This window comes from Bos indicus, chromosome 1 (assembly GCF_029378745.1).
Source record: "Bos indicus isolate NIAB-ARS_2022 breed Sahiwal x Tharparkar chromosome 1, NIAB-ARS_B.indTharparkar_mat_pri_1.0, whole genome shotgun sequence".
NCBI lineage: Eukaryota > Metazoa > Chordata > Mammalia > Artiodactyla > Bovidae > Bos > Bos indicus.
Genome location: NC_091760.1, coordinates 56,678,894 through 56,702,326, shown reverse-complemented (window position 1 = coordinate 56,702,326; position 23,433 = coordinate 56,678,894). Strand labels below are relative to the sequence as shown.

Genomic DNA, 23,433 nt, shown 5'->3' with positions numbered 1-23,433 from the left:
CACTTCTTTACCAATTTCCTAGCAAACTAACATCTTGGGTTTGTTAATGTGTCATTTTATTAGTTTTATTCTAGACTAAAAATCTCATACCCGTGAGTGCCAAGTAACCAATTTCAACAATAACTCAAATACTGAATAGAATCTAAAGATACACAATTATTGTAAACAATATAACCTGCTTCATCATTCAAAAGGTTACCCTCATTTGCTAAATACATACCTGATTCATCATTCATTGTTGCACGTATCTCTAACCAGTACTAACTCCATTTGAATATGTGCTACATGAGAAAAAAAATTGAAAACCAAGCCAAATATACTCTGCTTTTATAAATGTAGAAGAGACTTGGGATGATATAGGGCTAATCTTCTCATCTATACTATCACTTTTTCCCACCATATAAATTAGTTTCGTATTCAGGTTTTAACAATAGGCCAATTGAAACCTTTTAAGGTTACAATGCAAAAGTTATCTGACCAACATTATACACCTTGTCAGAGGCAAAATTTTTTAAAAATCTCCGTGTGTCAAGTATGCTACCTATTTCACACTAGTCGAAAGTTTCCCTTTAAGAGAAGTTTTTCTTTTCCTAAGGAGTAAAGTGACCCTATGTATGGAGAATTTAAATTTGAGTGTTTTTATTTTGATGATAATGACAAAGTTATACCATATTTATAGTAATATTTCTGAAATTATTTTTCAAACACTCAGGTTACTTTTTGAATGTAATCAGTCCAAATTAAGATTTTAGGTATGAATCCATTTACCAACTGGATATCATACTCCACACAGGTAAACTAATTATGTCAAGTACATACATGCCATAATTTCATGTTTTCTTTTTGATTTTTCAATTCTTCAAAATTTAATTAAGAAAAGAAATAATACATTTAAGAGCATTAAGATTTTAAAGGTATTAACGGGTGATGAACACTAGTATGAAATGTAAATGAAAAGCTAAAGTTTCTTGCATTCAAGTCAAAGATTTTTGACAAAATTTGAGAATTTAGCCCCAACACTGCCTCCCTGTATCCCTGCCCACATAATCTACATAGTCTCTATATTCCAACAAAACCAGAAGAAAAAAAAATTAAGCAAGCAAATGTATAAAAATTTGGCATTTTTAAACATCAAGCTAGTTTACTGAGTGATTGACATGAAGCAACATTACCTTACCATCACTTTAGGAGATGTTCTACTAAATCTAATTTTACGTTTATAAGCAGCAGAAAACAAAAACACAAACATTCAAATATTTAGCATTAAAGGACTGATGCATGTCTCCCCAAAGAACATATTCCTGTTATCATGGCAGCTTATGAATCCATATACATTGGAAACCACCTCCAAAAACAGAAAAATAGCATCCTTCAGTACAACCAAAATACCCTATCCATAGAAATATAGAGACACCATAAATTTTGGTGATTATGGAGAAAACTATCAAACATCAGTTACAAATAACTTTCATTATTTTTTGAAAAATATACATAAATATTACAGATATTAAATTGAACTAAAGTCCATGTTATCACTCTGATATAAGTGAATAAAACTACATAAAAGCTATTCAAATATGTGCTCACATCTGAAACTGAGGCACTTTTATAGTTTTGAAAAGTTAAATACTATTCTATAGACTAAAATATGTGTTTCTGGCAATTTGCTAAAACCATTTTAAATTGAGTATAGAAATTTATAGTCCCTTATTATACTTATGTTAAAACACTAAATCTTAACAATTAACTGAAACATTAAGTTTCATCCCTTTTTCTTCATTTCCTTTACCAAAACTAATATAATCCATCAACTAATTCACAGCTTAATATACTATACAAATTTATCTTCCTAACTTTTATTTGGGTTAAAATACATAACTATTCCCACACTACATGTCACTGTATTACCAATTTTCCCCATAAATATGCCCCACTCTCACTTTTCATAAAAAGTCCTTTTAACACTTATCAATATGACATCTAAGCCTCTACATCCATCCATATATTTATGTCACTACTTTTTAATGAAGGTCCTCTATTTGGATCAGGAGGGTCTCCTTAGATTTTCATCCAACAAATTACCAATAGTAACCTAAGGTGTGTCATGTCTTGTTCTAAGTGCTAGCAATGCAAACGTAACATTTACAGCCCCTCTCCTCGCAATAGCAAACAAAATCCTCATAACAGTGTTGGAGAATCCATAAAATTATTTATTTTTCAATAAAGTATAGAAAGAAATGATCACTTATCTAAAAATAAAAGAGAGGGAGAAGGCATTTAATAAAAATTAGCATTGTACTAATATGGATTGGCACTGGTAGCCCTAATAGGTCCATGCATCAGGTGGCACCCTGCCACATAGGGCACCCAAGATATCCTATGGGGAGTGTGGAGTTGGACAGTCCCGAATTAAAGCAGACAATTACATCTTCACTTGGTTGTCCTCCTCATCATAGTCCGCATCTTGTGACAGATGTATTATGACATATGGGAGCTCAGCTGAACTAAAAATTTATCTAGATTTAATGAAAAATAAAAAATGTAAAGGAGGCATGACATGGGTGCTCTATGTGACAAGTGAACATCTGACTCATAAACCAAGTGAGGGTATCAGTGTTAACCCATGTTAAATACTAGTAAGCATTTATTCTTGGTAAATGTCATTCCTGCAAAGAATTGACAGAAGGAACACCAGTAACATAGGAACAAATAATAAAACAAAATCCTCCAAAATGGCAATGCAAATATCTTACTCCTAATACCTAAACTGCATGTTACATTATGAAATAAAACCATGGCAACCTAATTAGATGTGACAAATCAAGTCCCCCTCAGATAAAATAATTAGAAACCAAATAAAATATAAATTTATATTCACTCCTCTTTAACAAACCTCACACTAAACCCATAATGGGCTGAAATAGCTAATATGAGGGTGATTAGCATTGACACTGAAAAACCAAACACCATGAACATGAAGACTAGCGCTAAAAACAGTAGTTGGGATGAAAACTGTTAAGGTCCCTAAAAATATACATCTTTCATTGAATCTACTTGTTTCTGAGAGGTAACTGAGCTTTCATATATAAAAACCAGTGTCAAAATATACTCAACATGGACTTACAACTTTTAATCACTGAATCAAAAAGTGTAAAACCAAGACGAAAAGACAAATGAAGCACATTCAATCGTATGGTTTTTCTCAAAAATGTTTTAGTGAGGAAAAAGCCAACTTTTTAAAATGAAGTACGATTATATTATTTACTCAAAGATTCCTCTTTTAGTGAAAATAATCTTTTAAAAATGTTACTTTATCAAATTTAAAAATTTTCACTTTTGAATATTTTATAATGCATATAGCAAACTTCTATGGTAGCACACATATAATTTATAAACTCTACATATGAGGAGTACATACGAAGTCTTAACTGATAGGTACAGTCAAGTTCCATTGAAGACCACTAACCTAGAGAAGATAGTTAATAACTAGAATAATGTGGTATTACAGTAGAGGAGATATAGGTTGATAAAAAAGGATTATGAAGAGCAGTTATTAACTTATGAAGGGAAAAGTTTCACTGAGCTGTAATTTGAACTGGACCTTGAATACAGACTGATTTCCCAGTACAGCAAAGGGAGGAAATGGAATTTCAGGTCAAGGGAGCAGCATGAATATAGTCACTAAGACATCAAAGTACATGGTATGGTAAAAAACAGAATTAATAGATCTAGATGTTATATAGGTTCCCTGTCACTAAGTTTAGGCTTTGAGCATCAAATTGCTGCTAATATTGCAAGAAAACCAGGTACTATGTGCCTGATGGAGAAACACCACCACTTAAGAAGTAACCTTGCTCCCAAAAATTAAGCATTAATCTTATCAAGGCTCTAGATCTGTCAAGAGATGCAAGCAAAAGGAGCAGGCAACTGGCACAATCCAAACTGGAAAACTGCAAGACAAATGAAGCTGTTTCTTCCCAAAATGTTGCATGGGAGAAGTGTGGGAGTGGGAAACAGCACATAAAGAACACACAGATTAAAAGACATTTCAACCAACCAATGTGTGGATCATATTTGGTTACTAGCTAAAACTGTAAAAAGAGATGATTAGAAATTTAAACAGTAGCTGGATACTTGATATTAGGAATGATTCATTTCGGCAGAGTAATGAATCTGTGATTACTTTTTCTAAATGTTCCTTATCTTTCAAGTTACAGACTGACATACTTACAGATGAACTAATAATAATGGCAGGAGGGACTATGCAGACCGGAGTTTAAATGAAACAAGACTGACCATGAATGGACAATAACTGAAGCAGGTACATGAACATTCCTTTCATTATTCTGTCTTACTTTTGCATATTTTTAAATAACTTTTTTAAAAAGTCAAAGCCTCTAGGTTTTGTTACCTCTAACTTTTAGATGAAACTGTCCCTTTAAGACTAGGTTTTTCTTGAGATATTTCTCATAACTGAGACTATGAAAATTAGGATATCATGTCTATATAGAAATATAATGCATGAAAGGGAATGAGGTCTTGAATTAGTCTCAAGTTTTGAGAATAACTTATTCTTTACTCAACTTTCACTAGGTTTCATCCACAGTGCCCAGCCAGAATAAAAGCTATTTGGTTGGCCAAAAAGTTCATTCTCATTTTTTCTGCAACATCTTATGGAAAAATATAAATGAACTTTGTGGCCAACCCAAGGCAAGTGAAATAAAACATCAGAAAACTGAATCGTTTTATCTTTAGAAATTGAAGTGAACATGATAAAACTATTATCAAAGTTCAAGAAAAGAAATGATTCCAAGCATAGGTATATAGCAAAAGCTTTTGAAAGCAATCTTGGTTTTAAGCTCTTGATGGAAATCTATCACTACTCAATTCAAAGAAGATAACACGTTTTTTAAAAAACAGTGCTTATTGGAATATAACAGAAGAAAACAAATGCATTAATAGAAACAATCTAAAAACAGAAAAGTTGGTATATTTTGTACACTATTCAATGATTCTTTTGTGCATGAATTTTTATTGGTATAATAAGAATGAAATCAAACTTAATTCAATCAAATTGTATGTTATTTGGGGGGAAAAAAACTATGCTGCTTGCTCTAAAATAGTTTAAAGTTTAGAGGAAAAGTGTATCACAATTTTGTTTTGGTTTAAGTATTTTAGGCTTTCAAGTTTTTAGTTTTTAATTTTTATTTTTTTTGTCTACACCATGCAGCATATGAGGGCATGTGTGATCTTAGTTCTCTGACCACGGACTGAACTCAAGCCCTCTGAAGTAGAAGCAGAGAGTCTAAATCACTGGCTTGCCAGGGAGTCCCTGTATTATAATTTTAAAGGTCAGAAATAAGGAACAAGGAGAATAAGAATCAATGTTATTCCTACTTGAAGCAGCTCATAAGCTATAAGTAAAAACACTAAATGTCAACTTAAAAAATATCTTATGGAATTTGTTAATTCCAAACTGAAAGTTAATATATAAAAAACTGATGTCAAAGTCACAGCAAAACACTTAAAACATTTTAATTGCTAGGGCTAAAGAGATAAGACAATTTATGACTGTGGGGAATGTTACTGATTATATGTATATATGAGATAGGAATTCTATGATTAATTAGAAGTAAATTTTATAATGGTTAACATGCCCAAATGGTTCCTCAAATTTTATTTAACTGTATCCTTAACCTGGTATGGTTTTGTTTGGAAAGAGAAATTAATTCATTTCTAATTCCACAAAACATCATTAATTAAAGGGAACTAGGTTACAGAGGGAGAAGGCAATGGCACCCCACTCCAGTACTCTTGCCTGGAAAATCCCATGGACGGAGGAGCCTGGTAGGCTGCAGTCCATGGGGTCGCTAGGAGTCAGACATGACTGAGCGACTTCACTTTCACTTTTCACTTTCATGCACTGGAAAAGGAAATGGCTACCCACTCCAGTGTTCTTGCCTGGAGAATCCCAGGGATGGGGGAGCCTGGTGGGCTGCCATCTCTGGGGTCGAACAGAGTCAGACACGACTGAAGTGACTTAGCAGCAGCAGCAGGTTACAGAGACACACACACACAAACACAAACTCGCTCTCTCTCGGGACAAAGAAGGTAATCCATAACCATAGGCTTGTTACAGAAATATGCCTCTAAAGAATTTTTTTAAAAAAACTTTTATTTAAAGATTTGTTGCGCAGCTATTGGGGCTACCACCGGATAAGTAACTTGATAAAAAAAAAAAAAATCCCTGGTACAAATCAAAATTAAATATATCCCAACATACCAAAAATTTGAGAAAGGAGCTTTTTATGGATGGTACATCAACAAGTAAATAAGAAAAACAATTCAATCTGTAAATAATTCCCGTTAAAATTAAAAAATCAATATGGGTACCATTTCTTTCTTATACTTTACATTGATTACTTCCACACATTAATAAATTCTTGTTCATACTTTTGTTTTTAGCAGTATTTACCAAAAGCAAAATCAAACTCAAATCAGATGTTTTCACATCTAATATTGCTACATTTCTCTCAATTTTTGCACGTATACATTATACTTCCTACAGCCTCTTGTGCTAAACATTCAGCCAGGGATACCATTATAAAACTTTCCTATTTATGGCTATCAGAAGCAATACTACTACTGAAAAAGCTTAACGATTTCTTTAATGTTAGACTTATCAAATGGAAACCTTTCAGGCACATGGTAAAATACTAAATCTTTCAACTATAAAGTACTTCTCAAATATCACTTTTAAAGTTAACCCCTATCCTATTAAAGTTTCAAGACATTTCAATAAAAATGGAAAAAAAAGGGAAAAAGAGTTGAATTAATCTTCACTGTACAAGTATTTTAACCAGTGTGAAAGAAAACTCTAAAGTGAATACAAAAATGAAAAACCGGCCGGCCCAAACATAAAAGTAATAAATATAAACATGGCCAAAATATAGTAAAACTATTCTGCCATCTTTTCCAAGAAGAGAGTAGGAGTTCAACTCATCAGTCAGCTGTGTACATTACTGATATTCAAAATTAATTTAACAAAATGTTTATTAATATGACTATGCTTACAAACAAGTCTCTATGTACAGTAAACATACATAAAGTTCTAATAAACAACAGTGCAATGCTTCAGAAAGTCTTAAGCATTAGTAGCAGATTCTTAAAATTCTGAAGTCTTTTAGTTTGCTAAATGCTTTGGATTAAGGATAGAGAATATATCAAATACTCACTTGCAGTTTTCCATGTCACCTTCTACTGCCAAAAACAAAACAAACCAGCAAAAACTAAACAAACAAAAAGCCCTAACTACACAATGACCACAATTTAAAATGAAATTCACGATCACTAAGTAGATATTTATACTTTTAAAATACAGCTCCTGAAACACTGCTAACTTCCTTCAGATCAAATAGAGATTTGTATGATATTCTAAATGGGATTACTCTTCTCAAATTCATACAGCACTTCAAAGCACTGTTCCAAAGATGAGATTTTGATTTTAAAAAAAGGCACAAGTTTACATCTTCCAAAGAAAAAAAGCTTTAGACTCATCTTTTTATGGCCATATCATTGCTAAAATTTAAATTAAAAGTCACTTCAATCATAGAGTATTACAAGAAAGTTTTTCTTCCAATGATTTGGATCAAAGAATCTTAATATTTTTCAGTGGTAAGCTATATTTAGAACAAATATTTTCAACAAGACATCATCGAATTTTACGTTAATTGTATCCTTAACCAATACTTTACTGTTATACTAAGCTTTTGAGGGAGAGAAAGAAAACAGATTTCAAACTTCCACAAAATACTGCTGGTTAAAATAAACTAAGTTATAATCATTGAGATTAAAGCCTTCACTACTTGCAAAATTCTATGAACATGTTAGAACTTTGCCTTATAAAAATATTTTTTTTTAGATTTGATGAAGATTGAGAAGGGGTAGGTTGACAAGGCAAAAAAAAAAAAAAAAAGTACTTTGTCTTTATTAATAAAATAAGTCAATTTAGGGTTCTCCTACAAACTTCTATTTTAATTCCATGGCAAAACACCTAAAGGCAATTCTACAGGACTTTTTTCAAATGAATCATCAACAGGAAAAACATATTCTATGGGCTACAAAATAGTTGTCATTATTATAGTTGTATAGATTCCCACTGCAGAATTAATTTAATTACGTCACAAAGAAGATCCACATTTGAAGATTTAGGAAAGATTTCTTTTGCAAAAGATGCATGATTTTTGGAAAGAATAAACTTAATTATGTAAAAATCAAAACAAAAAACCTCATGGTGTTTCCAGTTTTAATTGGGAAAACAAAAATCTTGAAACACATACAAACATTTAGGAGAAAAGAAGGGATGGTTTGACAACATCCATCAGCAAGTGTTAGTGACTGGTTCTATAACTAAGTTTTTTTTCTTATTAAATCTCAAATTTCCAAGTTTATTCTATTTTTTCCTATATATATTTACCCGTTTGAACAACATCAATAAATGACTAAAACAAGATGGTCTACCACATTCTTTGCACAGATTCTTGTCTGAAACATCTGTCTTATTTTTAAAAAAATGGTACTCCAATGCTTGTTTGCTTGTTTACATGGTTTTCCATATAGTGAAATGTCCTCTCTACACTCTATTAAACTATGTACCATCTTCTCATTATTATTATATTTAGCACATAAAGCATTAAAACAAAACTACCACTTCATGTACCAACGTTCGCATGACAATATAAGCATTGTCTTCCAGAGATGAAAAAAAATTGTAATAATTATCATGTTTAAAAGGCATGTTTTTATTACTCTTAAATGTATTTTGGACAAAAATATTGATCAGCTAATTATGCTCTTCCACACATCATGTTCACTGAGTTTACTACCACAGTTTTTAGTGCAACAAAATACCTTTGAAAAGCCACTCTACAGTCATTATGGCAAGGCTCATTAAAATGCAGAGGTAAGATTCCATTTGTATAGAAACATAGAAAACAATGTTTGAAAAGAAAAGGTGTTTCATCAGGCTGAATTTTTTGTATACTAAAAATATATATAAACATTTCTTGAATTAGTTTTATAGTCAATTTAGATGTAGTATCATTTAGTGGTGATAAATTTTGAGAGGTATATGTTCAATAAACATTATACTTGAGATTATATAGTCTTAGGTAAACATTTAATATACAATGCCAAGGTAGTTTCCTTTTTTTTTTGTTTCTTTTAATTTTTGTACCAAAAAGTCATACATTTAATGGACATTTCTTCTTACCTGTGTGCCTCAGACCAATAAAGTACTCTGCATTAAAATTTAAATCTTGAGACAGTAGTATAGCATTGAAAAAAAATTGTAAAGCAGCTCAGATACATTGAACCCAGATTTTACATTTCCATTTGTCAAATCAGAATATAAAAAGTAAGCTTGAAAATCAAGTTGAAAAAGCTTATTCTTCCCCCAAGAAAAAGTATGAACAATCTGAAAATGATCAACTAGTATGAATGAAACATTGTACATTAAGTCATATTTAGTGGTTGCTAAACATACCACTCCCTCCTGGAAATTACGGAACCATCTACATGTGAAACTAAGTCATCTTCATTTTCGTCATACTGTTCATCACTGACGAACTTCATTCCCATTTTTAGATCTTCATAATAATCCATTGGTCTTTCAAACCTATTGAGATTTTCTACATTGTTCCACTGCGTTTTTTCAGGCTCTTCTAAATAGTCTTTGCGTATTAGATTGTTCACTGGATTTTTGTTTTCTTTTTTTACACTGTCTGGGTAAGAATCAAGCTCATCTTGTTGAAGAACATCTATTTGTGATTCTTTTTGCATATCTGATGGTGGAATGTAGTTCTTGGCAAAGTAGTCTCCACGAAACGTCCGTCTTCTCCTATAGCAGAATATTCCAGCCAAAACACTTACAAGTACTATGAAGAGAGCCCCACCCACTACACTAGCAATGATCGTGCCGATCGTGTCATCCTTAATTGTTGCCAAAGTTGACAATGGGAAGGGCAATTTTTTTGGTTCTGTTGCTAGATCCTTGAAGTCAGCAGTTGAGGGATGCCACTGAATTGTAGGCTGAAGGGTGGTAGTAGTAGGAGGATCTAATGGAAAAAGTAAAGATAGACAAGACACAGAAGGCAAAGAATGTCAATGCAGGCTGATTCAGCAGCAAGTTGAAAAGACAGCACAGTTAATGAAAATAAATATTCATAGTAACAATAGTTTTTCATTCTTAATTTAAGATCAGAGGGTAGTGATACTTATATATATATATATACGTATTTTAATAACAAAACTGACACTAAGTCAGTTACCAATCACATAAGAAGTGAAAAATTATGCATGGTGTAAATCCTAAATTTTCTATTCCAAGTTAAGCACAATACTGTACTCTAAGAAAAATATTTTTTTAATGAAGACTATTATTTAAATGTTATATATATACTATACAGCTGGCTTAAGAATTATCATTATCAAAAAATTAAATCAAATCATTCAAATGTACATTTTCTTAGCCAGTACAGTAGCAAAAAGAAGTAACGGAATAATAAAGTAAAAGAATGAAAAAAATTCATTTTTTCATTTTCATGTATTTTCTTAATATCCACCTTTACCTAATAAAGTTAATCTTTATTAAGAGGTGAACTTATCTTTAAAAGAATGAAAAACTATAGATTGTTAAGTGGCCATAGTATAAGCTGTTGGCTTAATAATTCTCTCAAAAATATTTTCTTTAAATAAAGAAAATGCTTTAAATTTTAGAAAGCATGTATGCAGTATATACCATTATTTAGTGATTAAAAAAATAAAAAGTACATATTTATACTATGTTAGCCAATCATGGGCTTTTATCAAATGAGACTAACAGACAAAGAAAAAGCATGTTATAAAGTGTTATAAAAATATCATCATCATGTCTATATCCCACGGGTAAGATATCTGAACATTAAGGAAATTTAAGAAATTTCAACCACATCTGCAGAATTCAATGTCACACTGCTTTAGGATGGAGTCTTAAAAAGAGCAGCTAATATTTTAGAGAGAACATTCTAATGATACTTAAATATTAGATGCAAATGACCCTGTGTATTGCCATTAGATTATAGAGTAAATAGCCATTAATATTAAAAAGCAACTAAACATAAATAGTAAAAAATAAAGATTGGTTAATTATCAATTAAGTGGTATTTGCAGATCATGTTACACAAAATTCTAGAGTTTGAAGAAAGGATGAGTTTTAAATTCTTGAATTTCTTCACTGATAAAAAAATGATCCAAATGATAATCTCCTATAATTATTTTTTAAATGAGTGGTACTGACAGAGCTTTTAAAAAGTGATTGTTAGAAAAATACTAAATCTACATGGGGTAAGTTATTCTAAAATTACAAGCTAAAGAAAAATACTTACTGAAACAGGTTTCATCACGGAATGCCATATGTACAGAATGTGGTAAAAATTTAGCAAGTACAGTATAAAATGTAACAAGTACATTATAAGTAATTTCCTATGAGTGTAAACCAATATAACAGGCAATCCAGTCAAGTACCTTGAAGTGAATATTATTTATCATAGTATATGTAAGTGAATCAACAAAGAGTTTCAATTTGTGAGAACATAATCACTAGCTGAATAAATTCAATCTTAAAATTGTGGAACAGTAGGATCATTTGCACTATAAAAGTAGTAAAACCTCATATAATCCAATCCAACCTCACAGAACCAGGATAGTAAAAATTAATCATTTATAAGATAACTCATGTATTTTCTAAGAAGGACTAATGGAAAAGTTTTACGTATTCAATGTCGTCTTTATAATGATTACCAAAGAAAAAGTATTATAATAAACGGGCATCAGCATGTTTAAACAAAAACACAAATTACCTAATTAATGATTTAAAATTCTAAGTTTGTGATAGCTCTTAATGAAATGGTATTCTTCTCAGAATAGTACACCTGCGTTCTCACCAAACATAAGATACGTAACTGTACATTTTTATGAAGTATTCTTTAAAAAATCACCAACATTTATTTCTACTTGCAATGTTCTTTATGTAAACACAAATGGACATCTGTTTATTTAACTGAGATTTAACAAAATACAGCTTTCAGAAAATCTAACTACAAAAAAAACAATAACCCCCCCCCCAAAAAAATTTTAAAACTCTTATTTAGTCAGTGGTTTTAGAATTTTTTTTTAACCTACCATCTCCTTAACTATTAAAAAAAAAAAAAAAGAAACGAAAAAACAGAATAGCCTCACTATCAATAAATTCCACGAAAAAGGGACTTTTACTAAACTTTGTATTTTGTATCTTAAGCAACAGACATATGATGATTCACATGAGACATTTATTCCTGCTTTCCAATTTTGCTCTACTCCAAAATAATTACTGTGAGAGTCATATTTGTGAAATGAGGCAACTAACAGCTACTTATTTATCAAGATTTAGAAATCCTTCCCAGCAGCATTCTGTATTAATGCAGTTTTTTTTTAATATTCTTTGCTAAATGTGGTAAATAAATACATAACAAATGTAATAAGCTAGTAGATTCTGAGTTCTCCATATCCAACTTCTCAACTTCCCTTTTCAAACGAACTGAGTCCTGCCAAATAGGAAAACAAATAGTCCAGCAAAACCTCTGTAGCTATGTTTTAGCCTAATAATTATTATGTTAAAAATGGAATGAATTGGTTCCTTTTTCTTTCAGACTATATAAGTTGTTAATAAACAAAATCTATAAACATTAAAATTTAAGGACTGCTAAGTTAAGTGTGTTTAATATGTCTGGATCAAATCAATTTGATTTGAAATTCAAGATCTGCAAAGGAATATACTTTGATTTTTTAAGGCATGAGGGAACTTATGTGATACATGAAAATTTGCTTCTCTCTTCTCAGAGAAGTAAGAGGTATCAGGAGAAAAAACCCATATCAAAAGCAACTAGAAAAACACAATTTCATGCAGTCAGTTAGTATTGGACAGAGTCATTGTACCATGATGAGTAATAACTAAAGTTGTATATTGCAATCTTGGATCCTGAATATATAAAAATTATGCCAATGTGGGAAAATGTATAACAAAATTTCAAATAACTTCTCTCAGAGCTAATAATTCTATTCTGTTCTGGGTTACCTTTTAGTCTCCAGTCATATGATATACTCATTTTACAAATATTTCTAAAAATCAGTACTGAAATTTTAAAATATAAATTTTATTTTTGAGATAAAAATGTTGTCCTGGAGAAAAACAAGAATATATAACTCACAATGAAAAAAGACTAACTTTCTGATCATTCACTGTGTAAGTTATGGCCTTTTATTATGATAAAAGCCTACTAAGTAGACCTTACTAGCCATTTTGGAAAGGCAATTTATATCTAAGATATTAGATATAACTAAGAAGCTCTTAGCGGAGTTAACTAAACTCAGCATGGTATACTGTATTAAAGACTATGGATAAAAAAGTAAAGTCTAATTCCTGATGATTACTTAAAGAAAACCATCTCATATAATGCCATCTTTTTCTGAAGTATTTAATGATAATTAGATTTTTCATATTTACTCAAAATGTCATATCCACTCTTATAAGACTTGGTAGAAGCTGATTTTAAAATGTGTAAAGTTTATCATCAGTGTTACATTAGGACTTTTGTCAAGAAAAATAAAATTACATAAAGGCAGATTCACAATTTTTTATTCTTTCTTGATTGTTTTCTTCTTAAATGTATTCATGCATGCAACAAAAGTTTCCTGAACACTTGTTATGTGTTAAATATTGCTGCAATTGGTCAGAATATAGTATTGATTAAAGCAGACAAAAATCCTGCCTTCAAGAACATATGTTCCAGTGGGGATAAAAACAGGCACACATATAAATAAAACCAAATATGTAGTCTATCACATGGTAATATGTACCACAGAGAAAAAAATAAGACAGAGAGATGAAAGACAGACAGTAGTAAAGGGGTGAGAAGAGAGGAGTTTCAATCTTAAATACAGTTGTGAAGGTGATTGAAGAAGGAAATGGCAACCCACTCCAGTATTCATGCCTGGAAAATCCCATGAACCGAAGAGCCTGGTGGGCTACAATCCATGGGGTCACAAAGAGTCGGACACGACTGAGCGACTTGAGTGTGTGTGTGTGTGTGTGTGTGTGTGTGTGTGTGTGTGTAGGTGATACATGAGCAAACACTTAAAGGAAGTGAGGGAAAGAGGTATGAAGACATCTGAAGAGTATTCTCAGCAGTGGAAACAGCAAAGGCAATGACTCTGAAATGTACCTATTGTGTTCAAAAACAGCAAACTGGCCAGTATGACTGAAGCCAAGCAAGCAAGAGCTATTAATAAGAGGTGAGCTCAAAAAGATAATCTAGCACCAGAACATGTATAGAGCTCACAAATCACTGTAAACATCTGGTTTTCATCGTGGGCAAAATGGGAAGTCCATGAAAAGTCTGGAGTAGACGACTGACGTGATCCGGCACGTCCTTTAAAAGGGTTAATCTGGCCGCTCAATTGATGACAGGCTGAAGAGTAGGAATATTAAATGACTGTTCTATAGAGAAGCAAGGGTTGCTGATGGTTTGTGCCAGAATACTGGCAAAGGAAGTAGAGAATTGGTAAGGTTTTGTATATAACATAATGAGAAAGTTCAGACCAATTTGTTGATGGATGGGGTGTGGTATGAGAAAAAAAATCAAAATCAAGAATAAGTATCAAGGATTTCATGCCCTAAGCAAACGTACTGACAGAGATACCAATGACTAAAAGACAAACAAAGACTACTAGAGGAAGAGATTTCATGGCAAAAGGCATAAGAAAGATGAGAACTCAGTTTTGAATGCAAATTATACTTCTATATATAAGGGGTTGTGTGTGCATGCTAAGTTGCTTCAGTCGTGTAAGACGCTGTGACCCTATGGACTATACCCTGCCAGGTTCCTCTGACCACAGGATTTTCCAGGCAAGAAACTGGAATGGGTTGCCATGTCCTCCTACAAGTGATCCTCCCAATCCAGCGATCGAACCCACATCTCTTATGTCTCCTGCATTAGCAGGAGCGTTCTTTACCACTAGTGGCACCACTGAAGCCCCCATAAGGAGTTAAGGGTCACTAATAGACAGTGGGACACACAAGTAACCAGTACTGGGAAATGGACCCAGAATACCAATGATATAAATTTGGCAAATCACCAATTGATAAGATGCTAAAATTGAGCCTTGATATTTAAAAAGATTACAAAATTGGAATACATTGAGCCTAGGATTTATAAGTAATATTCCATACCAAATTTTGTACAACAGAAATAATAAGTATGCAGTCCTTAGGTAACTACATTTTAAATATGGATTTCCTGTGGCTTCAAAGTTCTTTTCTAACAAAAAACCTCTATGGGAAGAAAAGTAGACTAATATACTAATACATTTATATCAAAGCACTGCTACTGGCAGGAAAGACTAGGTAGAGATGCACAAAACTCTAATCTGATACATGCAAGAAAAAAAAAAAAAAAACTTGTGTCCCTACCATGTGCCAGGCACTAAGTGCTAAGAATACAATAATAAAGCAAATACAGATTGTTTAAATATGAAGAAAGATAATAGGTAAACAGGTAAGTATACAACTACAAACTGTGATAAATACCATGCAAAATAATATGGGGAACTGTTCTTAGATTAAGAGATCACAGAGCACAAAGAATGTGACATTAATGCAAGCTTAAAATTTCTCTAAAATCATGCAAAAGAATCTGAAAAAGAATATATATATGTACATATATAAAACTGAATCACTTTGCTGTACACCCAAAACATGTAAATTAAGTCTAGTTCAATTTTAAAAAATTTAGTTTTAGACTGAACAGAGATAAAACTCTTAATATCTATTATCAAATTACTATACAAACCTATATTTCTCAAGGTTCTCTTCCTTTTTCCTCTCATTTTCCATTTGTTAGAATAAAGATTACTACATTCTTATAGTCAAGAAGGAGATGCTTAAAATATTTATATCATCTTTATAAATAAGCATTCCACTGATAATTTATTTATAGCCACACCCAGGAAAAATATAGTTTTAGCTCCAACTATGTTTTGTAAAAACCCAAATTTATACTCAAACTGATGAAAACATTCACAGCGAAACAAATGAAATGCATAAAATCTAAGTTCTTAGTGGCTTATGGACCAACCAGAAAAAACACCTTAAATTTTATTTCATCAGCACATTTTCAGTAGCATGCCCACTTCACCTCTTAGTAACTCAATAAGGCATAATCTCATATTGAGTGACGATGATATTTAATAAGAAAGGTCATCAAAATGGATATTTTATTTATTAAAGACACTTGTGTGCAGAATAGCTGCCAAAAGCAAACAAAAAATCCACTATTCATTTTTGGTATAAATACAAAAGAATCTAGAAAGGTACAGACTATATGCAATATTATAACTAAAAAATCAGCTATATGCATAGGTCTTAAAATGTATATGAAGTTACTGTGTAGACATTTTGACAATTTTTAAGTCATGGAATGCTACTTTATTATATGAATTTCAGGTAGAGTTACTTTATCACATCTCTTTTAGATTATTTGGAAAACCTCACACTGAGGAATATGTATCTTCACAAGTACAAATTACTGCCTCCATCATAGTGCTATTGTTATTACTGTTGTTATAGAAATAATCTACATAATTCATTTTGTGAGTAGATAGTAACTTACCTGAAATATAGATGACCTTTTGATCACTTCTTTGGCCAAGCGAATTGGTCACTTTACAGACATAAACACCAGAATAATTGAAAGTCAGTGGATGGACAAAATGAAGAGTATTGTCTGAAGCCAATAAACCATCAGGCCACTGTCCATCTAACCTAGATTTTAAAAAGCATGAAATTAAATACCTTCAGATTCTATTCACTGACACAACTATTTAAGTAAGATATTACACTTTCCAGTTGTTAGAGAAAGAATCAGCATCCTTTAGGTAAAATTCACTATGAAATAAAAGCATGTAAGTTATGAATTTTCATTTTAGTAGAGATGAACCAACAGATAAAGAACACCCATTTAAACACCCATTCTTTCAAAATATCAATTCATATAAGTGAAGCTAGGCTAACATATTAGAGGGAATAGGAGAGGAGAGAAAAAACTATTGATTTTTAAAGAATTATATTCAGAAAACTGGAAAATTAGAAGTATTTAAAAACATACCCATAGTCTTAAAAGAATTAAAATAATTCTCAGTGAATTATGAATCCATACATGATGTATCTATAATTTTCATAGTGAAAGTCATCATTTTAGCACATGTTAATATTTTAGCACCTCTGTAACATATTTAAAGAGTAACATTTAATATTGAGCAAATAAATTTATACTGCACTATATTCCAAAGATGGTTAACTTCTAAAGCACCAAGGGTCTTCTTACAAAATAATTTTATTCATAAAGTAGGTATCTGTGACAGTAAAAACCAAGGCACCTTTGCTATCAATAATAACTCTTTTAAAATGATTTTTATACTAATTAGGCTAGAAGGTTCTATCTGGTGTACACATTACTCTATGAAGTATAATAGGAATAAAATTTCAGTGTAAGAACTCTAAAGCTATTCATTGCAATGGAACTAAATGTAAACTGTTTTACATCATTTTTCCATGTTAGGGTATATCCCACTGTGGAGGGAGGAGGAACCAATTAAGTCTTTATTTTCAAAGTGTTTTTTCAGCCCATAAATTATTTTTATTAAGATAAGAGGATAAAAAGTGAAGTAAACCCAGGTACTCAACTAGTACTATAGTTTGAGTTAAGCAGATTTTCAAAAAGTTCATTTACTCATTCACTCAGTCATCCATTATTTAAATTATTAAGAACTTAACCATCTACCATACTCTGCTCTGCTAGTGTTGCTGAAATGCACAAGTAAGAAAGATTTGGTCCTTGTTTTCCGTGATCTAAGCACATTAGTAGACCAACTAATTACAAAGGGAGTAAGAACAAAGAACATTGAAAAGGTACAAAGAAACAAATCAACACTAGAGACAGGATTTTGTTCTGTGATCCAAACAATCAATAAAACCTTTTAGAGTTGCTATGACTTAATTTAGCACTGAAGGGTAAAGGTAATATTCTTAAATTATTTAAAAAACAAAAACTTCCTATCTTCTTCTTAAAAGGACCTTGGAAAGAACACTTTTACAAACATCAGCTTTCAAAAGGTGAACTCTTTCTCTAGGTACAAGAATGAATATGAAGTCTAGGTATCTTACCAATTAGCTCTGTACTTTGGGCCCTAAATTCTAATCCCTTTAATTCTGAGAAATATAAAAATGGCTTATAATCCTTTAAAAGTGCTTATTCAAATAAGCTAGAAAAATATAAATACCATATTAAACTCACAACAAAGGACAAGCTAAACACCTTACAGGCTCTTGTACCTACACTACATGGTTTAGATTGATCAGCTTTACCCTCACAAAAACTCTATGGAGTACTATTATCAATGAGGACACAAAGGATTAGAAAGGTTAAATGATTTATTCAAACAACTGCTCCAAGTACAGACACTAGAATGAGAACTCAGAAGTGTATGACTTTCAGAAATACCCTATCACACATCTTTTTTTTTTTTTTTAACTTTACAATATTGTATTGGTTTTGCCATATATCAAAATGAATCTGCCACAGGTATACATGTGTTCCCCATCCTGAACCCTCCTCCCTCCTCCCTCCCCATACCATCCCTCTGGGTCGTCCCAGTGCACCAGGCCCTATCACACAACTTAACCAATGCCTGCTTCCCACTTTGAAGAAAATGTAAATAGAAGGCCTTCACTACTTTTAAACTTTATCTTTCCTTAAAGACAACAGGTTAACCAAATATATTCTTTTTCTGATCCCACAAAATACCACCTAAAACAGGAGCAAAGGAATAAAAAAACTATTAAAGACCAACAAAGAGAAAGAGAAAAGGAGGCAGAATTCATCATACAAGATGTATCAAAAACTTTTAGAAGACAGAAAATAGATAGGGAAAACAATACATGCATTAAGCCAGTGTTTCCCAGACAGAAGACAGATAAAAAGACAGAAGTGATTCTGTCTCCAGGGGACATATCTTGTATACCTTGAAACAGTTTTGGTGGTCATAGCTGAGAGTAGGGGAAAGTGTGTGCTACTGACTCTAGAGAAGCAAGGCCAGGGATGCCACTAAAATATCCTAATAGTCCACAAGACTGCCTCCAACAACAAAGATTTATCGAGCCCAAAATGTCAGGAGTGACAAGGGTGAAAAGCTCTGCTTTTGGCTGAAGAAGTCCTTGCAGGAGGCACATGAAAAAGAAAGACTGTTTAGTATACAATAAATAGGAATTCTAGTATGAGCAAACAGAAAAAAAAAAAAAAAGTAGGGGAAATGACCCAAACAATGAAGGAAAAAAAAGAGAGAGAGAGAGAGACAAGAAAAGAAGAATTCACAGGTAACAGATAAAATTCTCTAGATTGAAAAGGTGGGGTTGTTGTTGCGGGGGGGTGGAGGGGGGTGGGGGGATGGGTGGAAGTTGCAAATACTGAGAAATAAGAATGAAATCTCAGCAGAACAGTCTGAAATTTCACAAATAAAGATAATTAAGGCTTGTCAGTAAACTACACAAGTAAAAAGAAGGAATAATTAACCTCAGGAAAAACAAACAGCTTTAAAAAATAAAGCAGAATTCTAGTATACTACTTCAGTTCAGTTCAGTCGCTCAGTCATGTCCGACTCTTTGCGACCCCATGAACTGCAGCTCGCCAGGCCTCCCTGTCCATCACCAACTCCCGGAGTTCATTCAGACTCACGGCCATCCAGTCAGTGATGCCATCCAGCCATCTCATCCTCTGTCGTCCCCTTCTCCTCCTGCCCCCAATCCCTCACAGCATCATAGTCTTTTCCAATGAGTCAACTCTTTGCATGAGGTGGCCAAAGTACTGGAGTTTCAGCTTTAGTATCATTCCTTCCAAAGAAATCCCAGGGCTGATCTCCTTCAGAATGGACCGGTTGGACCTCCTTGCAGTCCAAGGGACTCTCAAGAGTCTTCTCCAACACCACAGCTCAAAAGCATCAATTCTTCGGCGCTCAGCTTTCTTCACAGTCCAACTCTCACATCCATACATGACCACAGGAAAAACCATAGCCTTGACCAGACAGACCTTTGTTGGCAAAGTAATGTCTCTGCTTTTGAATATGCTATATAGGTTGGTCATAACTTTCCTTCCAAGGAGTAAGCGTCTTTTAATTTCATGGCTGCAGTCACCATCTGCAGTGATTTTAGAGCCCAGAAAAATAAAGTCTGACACTGTGTCCACTGTTTCCCCATCTATTTCCCATGAAGTGATGGGACTGGATGCCATGATCTTCGTTTTCTGAATGTTGAGCTTTAAGCCAACTTTTTCACTCTCCTCTTTCACTTTCATCAAGAGGCTTTTGAGTTCCTCTTCACTTTCTGCCATAAGGGTGGTGTCAAATGCATATCTGAGGTTATTGACATTTCTCCTGGCAATCTTGATTCCAGCTTGTGTTTCTCCCAGTCCAGCGTTTCTCATGATGTATTCTGCATAGAAGTTCAATAAGCAGGGTGACAATATACTACCTTGACTACTCCTTTTCCTATGTGGAACCAGTCTGTTGTTCCATGTCCAGTTCTAACTGTTGCTTCCTGACCTGCATACAGATTTCTCAAGAGGCAGGTCAGGTGGTCTGGTATTCCCATCTCTTTCAGAATTTTCCACAGTTTATTGTGATCCACACAGTCAAAGGCTTTGGCATAGTCAATAAAGCAGAAATAGATGTTTTTCTGGAACTCTCTTGCTTTTTCCATGATCCAGCGGATGTTGGCAATTTGATCTCTGGTTCCTCTGCCTTTTCTAAAACCAGCCTGAACATCAGGAAGTTCACGGTTCACGTATTGCTGAAGCCTGGCTTGGAGAATTTTGAGCATTACTTTACTAGCATGTGAAATGAGTGCAGTTGTGTGGTAGTGTGAGCACTCTTTGGCATTGCTCTTCTTTGGGATTGGAATGAAAACACCTTTTCCAGTCCTGTGGCCACTGCTGAGTTTTCCAAATTTGCTGGCATATTGAGTGCAGCACTTTCACAGTATCATCTTTCAGGATTTGGAATAGCTCAACTGGAATTCCATCACCTCCACTAGGTTTGTTTGTAGTGATGCTTTCTAAGGCCCACTTGACTTCATATTCTAGGATGTCTGGCTCTAGATGAGTGATCACACCATCATGATTATCTGGGTCGTGACGATCTTTTTTGTGCAGTTCTTCTGTGTATTCTTGCCATCTCTTCTTAATATTTTCTGCTGCTGTTAGGTCCATACCATTTCTGTCCTTTATCGAGCCCATCTTTGCATGAAATGTTCCCCTGGTATCTCTAATTTTCTTGAAGAGATCTCTAGTCTTTCCCATTCTGTTGTTTTCCTCTATTTCTTTGCATTGATCGCTGAGGAAGGCTTTCTTATCTCTTCTTGCTATTCTTTGGAACTCTGCATTCAGATGTTTATATCTTTCCTTTTCTCCTTTGCTTTTTGCTTCTCTTCTTTTCACAGCTATTTATAAGGCCTCCCCAGACAGCCATTTTGCTTTTTTGCATTTCTTTTCCATGGGGATGGTCTTGATCCCTGTCTCCTGTACAATGTCACGAACCTCTGTCCATAGTTCATCAGGCACTCTATCTATCAGATCTAGGCCCTTAAATCTATTTCTCACTTCCACTGTATAATCATAAGGGATTTGATTTAGGTCATACGTGAATGGTCTAGTATACTACTCAGTTCTCAGTAAATAATATTTATCTATTATAGGGAGGCAATGATTACACAATTTAAAGGCTGCTTAATGTCACTGCAGAAGTTGGTGATGGACAGGGAGGTCTGGTGTGCTGCAATTCATGGGGTCACAAAGAGTCAGACATGACTGAGCGACTGAACTGAACTGAACTGAATGTCACTGAGACTAGCTTAATTTCACTGGGATGACAAAGGGCAGGAATATGTATATGGGTATGTTTGTGAAGAGGTAGATATAAAACTAAATTTTCATTTTCATAATAAGCCAATAGACAGTGTTAAAAATTAGTAGTTTAAGAAGTAAGTTTAAGACCTATGATGATAAGTGCCAGGAGGAATTACTAAAGTTGCCAAGGTAGCCCCTGAGAAACAGAATTGAGGAGACTGGAAGGCGGGGAGAGGTGAAACACAAAAACACGTGCAAGATTTCCAGCTATTACGGTCACTGTATATTACATTGATAAAAACAAGTTCAAATATGCACTGAAGAACACTTCTGACTTTTAAATAATTCCTCTTTAGAACTATCAACATTATTACCTGCTCCACACGGATTTGAAGGGTGGTGGATTTGCATCAGCATTACATTTGAGATTAACACCTTTTCTTCCTACGAACCAGTTTCCATCATAGCCTGTTACTGAAACCTCAGGAGCATCTATAAAATAAATGCATTATTCAGCAGATTATCTTTTGTAAACAATAGATGCAATATACAATGATAAAGTATTAACAACTTTATAACTTTAGAAGCTGTGTACTTTCCTTCGCTCATACACATAAGAAATAAGGAATATAGTATTCAATCCCAAGTGGCTCAGTAAAGCAGGAGACGGGTGTTCGATTACGAGATCGGAAAGATCCCTTGGGGAAGGAAATGGCAACCCACTGCAGTATTTTTGCCTGGAAAACCTACCTCATGGACAGAGGAGCCCAGCAGGCTATAGTCCATGGGGTTGCAAAGAGTTAGACATGACTCAGCAATTGAACAACAAACTCAATAAATTCTGGGTAACTAAAATAAATGAATGAGTAGACAATAAGCACCAAACACTAGACAACTATAAGCATGTTCTAGTTGTTCTGGACACAATGTAAGAATATTCATAAACTTATAATCACCAAAAGCAAAATATGAGCCCTATTATGAAATATACAGAAGTATATAAACAAAGAAAATACAATAATTTGATGAGAGATGGCATTTAGGCACAAAGTCACTACCTAAAACTGTCTTTAAAGAAATGTTTAATGTGAAAGGAAATATGCCCTAAGAGATATCAAGTTAATTATAAAAAATTATAAAATATATTATAATATTCATACATTTAATTAATATAAGTTTTATATTACAATATTATGTTAAAATTAATATTATATATTAAGATAAATTATAATTAATATAATAATATCATACACTTAATATCCACAGGGCATGAGAGATATGACAAACTTTCTAAGACTATAATTACAACTAAAATAAATTTTCTGAGGCCTCAACTGTTCCAAAACGTGAACTTTTATCCATTTAATGTATCCAAAGGTCTTTTAGCTTACGTACTATATAATTAAAT

The 23,433-nt window shown here is 33.1% G+C and overlaps 1 protein-coding gene across 5 annotated transcripts in view; it reads right to left on the bottom strand.

Annotated features, from left to right (window-relative positions):
- NECTIN3 (nectin cell adhesion molecule 3) overlaps window positions 1–23,433 on the bottom strand; it is a 196,160-nt gene that overhangs the window by 115,841 nt on the left and 56,886 nt on the right. For 3 of the 5 annotated variants that reach the window (XM_070787560.1, XM_070787552.1, XM_070787565.1), the window contains exons 4-5: window positions 22,400–22,517; window positions 16,743–16,894 (exon numbers count right to left, since the gene is read on the bottom strand). In XM_070787560.1, the coding sequence (XP_070643661.1) occupies window positions 16,743–16,894; window positions 22,400–22,517 (270 nt within the window). Of the gene's footprint in view, window positions 1–8,291; window positions 10,116–16,742; window positions 16,895–22,399; window positions 22,518–23,433 lie in introns of those variants that run through there. The other 2 variants (XM_070787549.1, XM_070787562.1) reach the window with 1 other exon arrangement.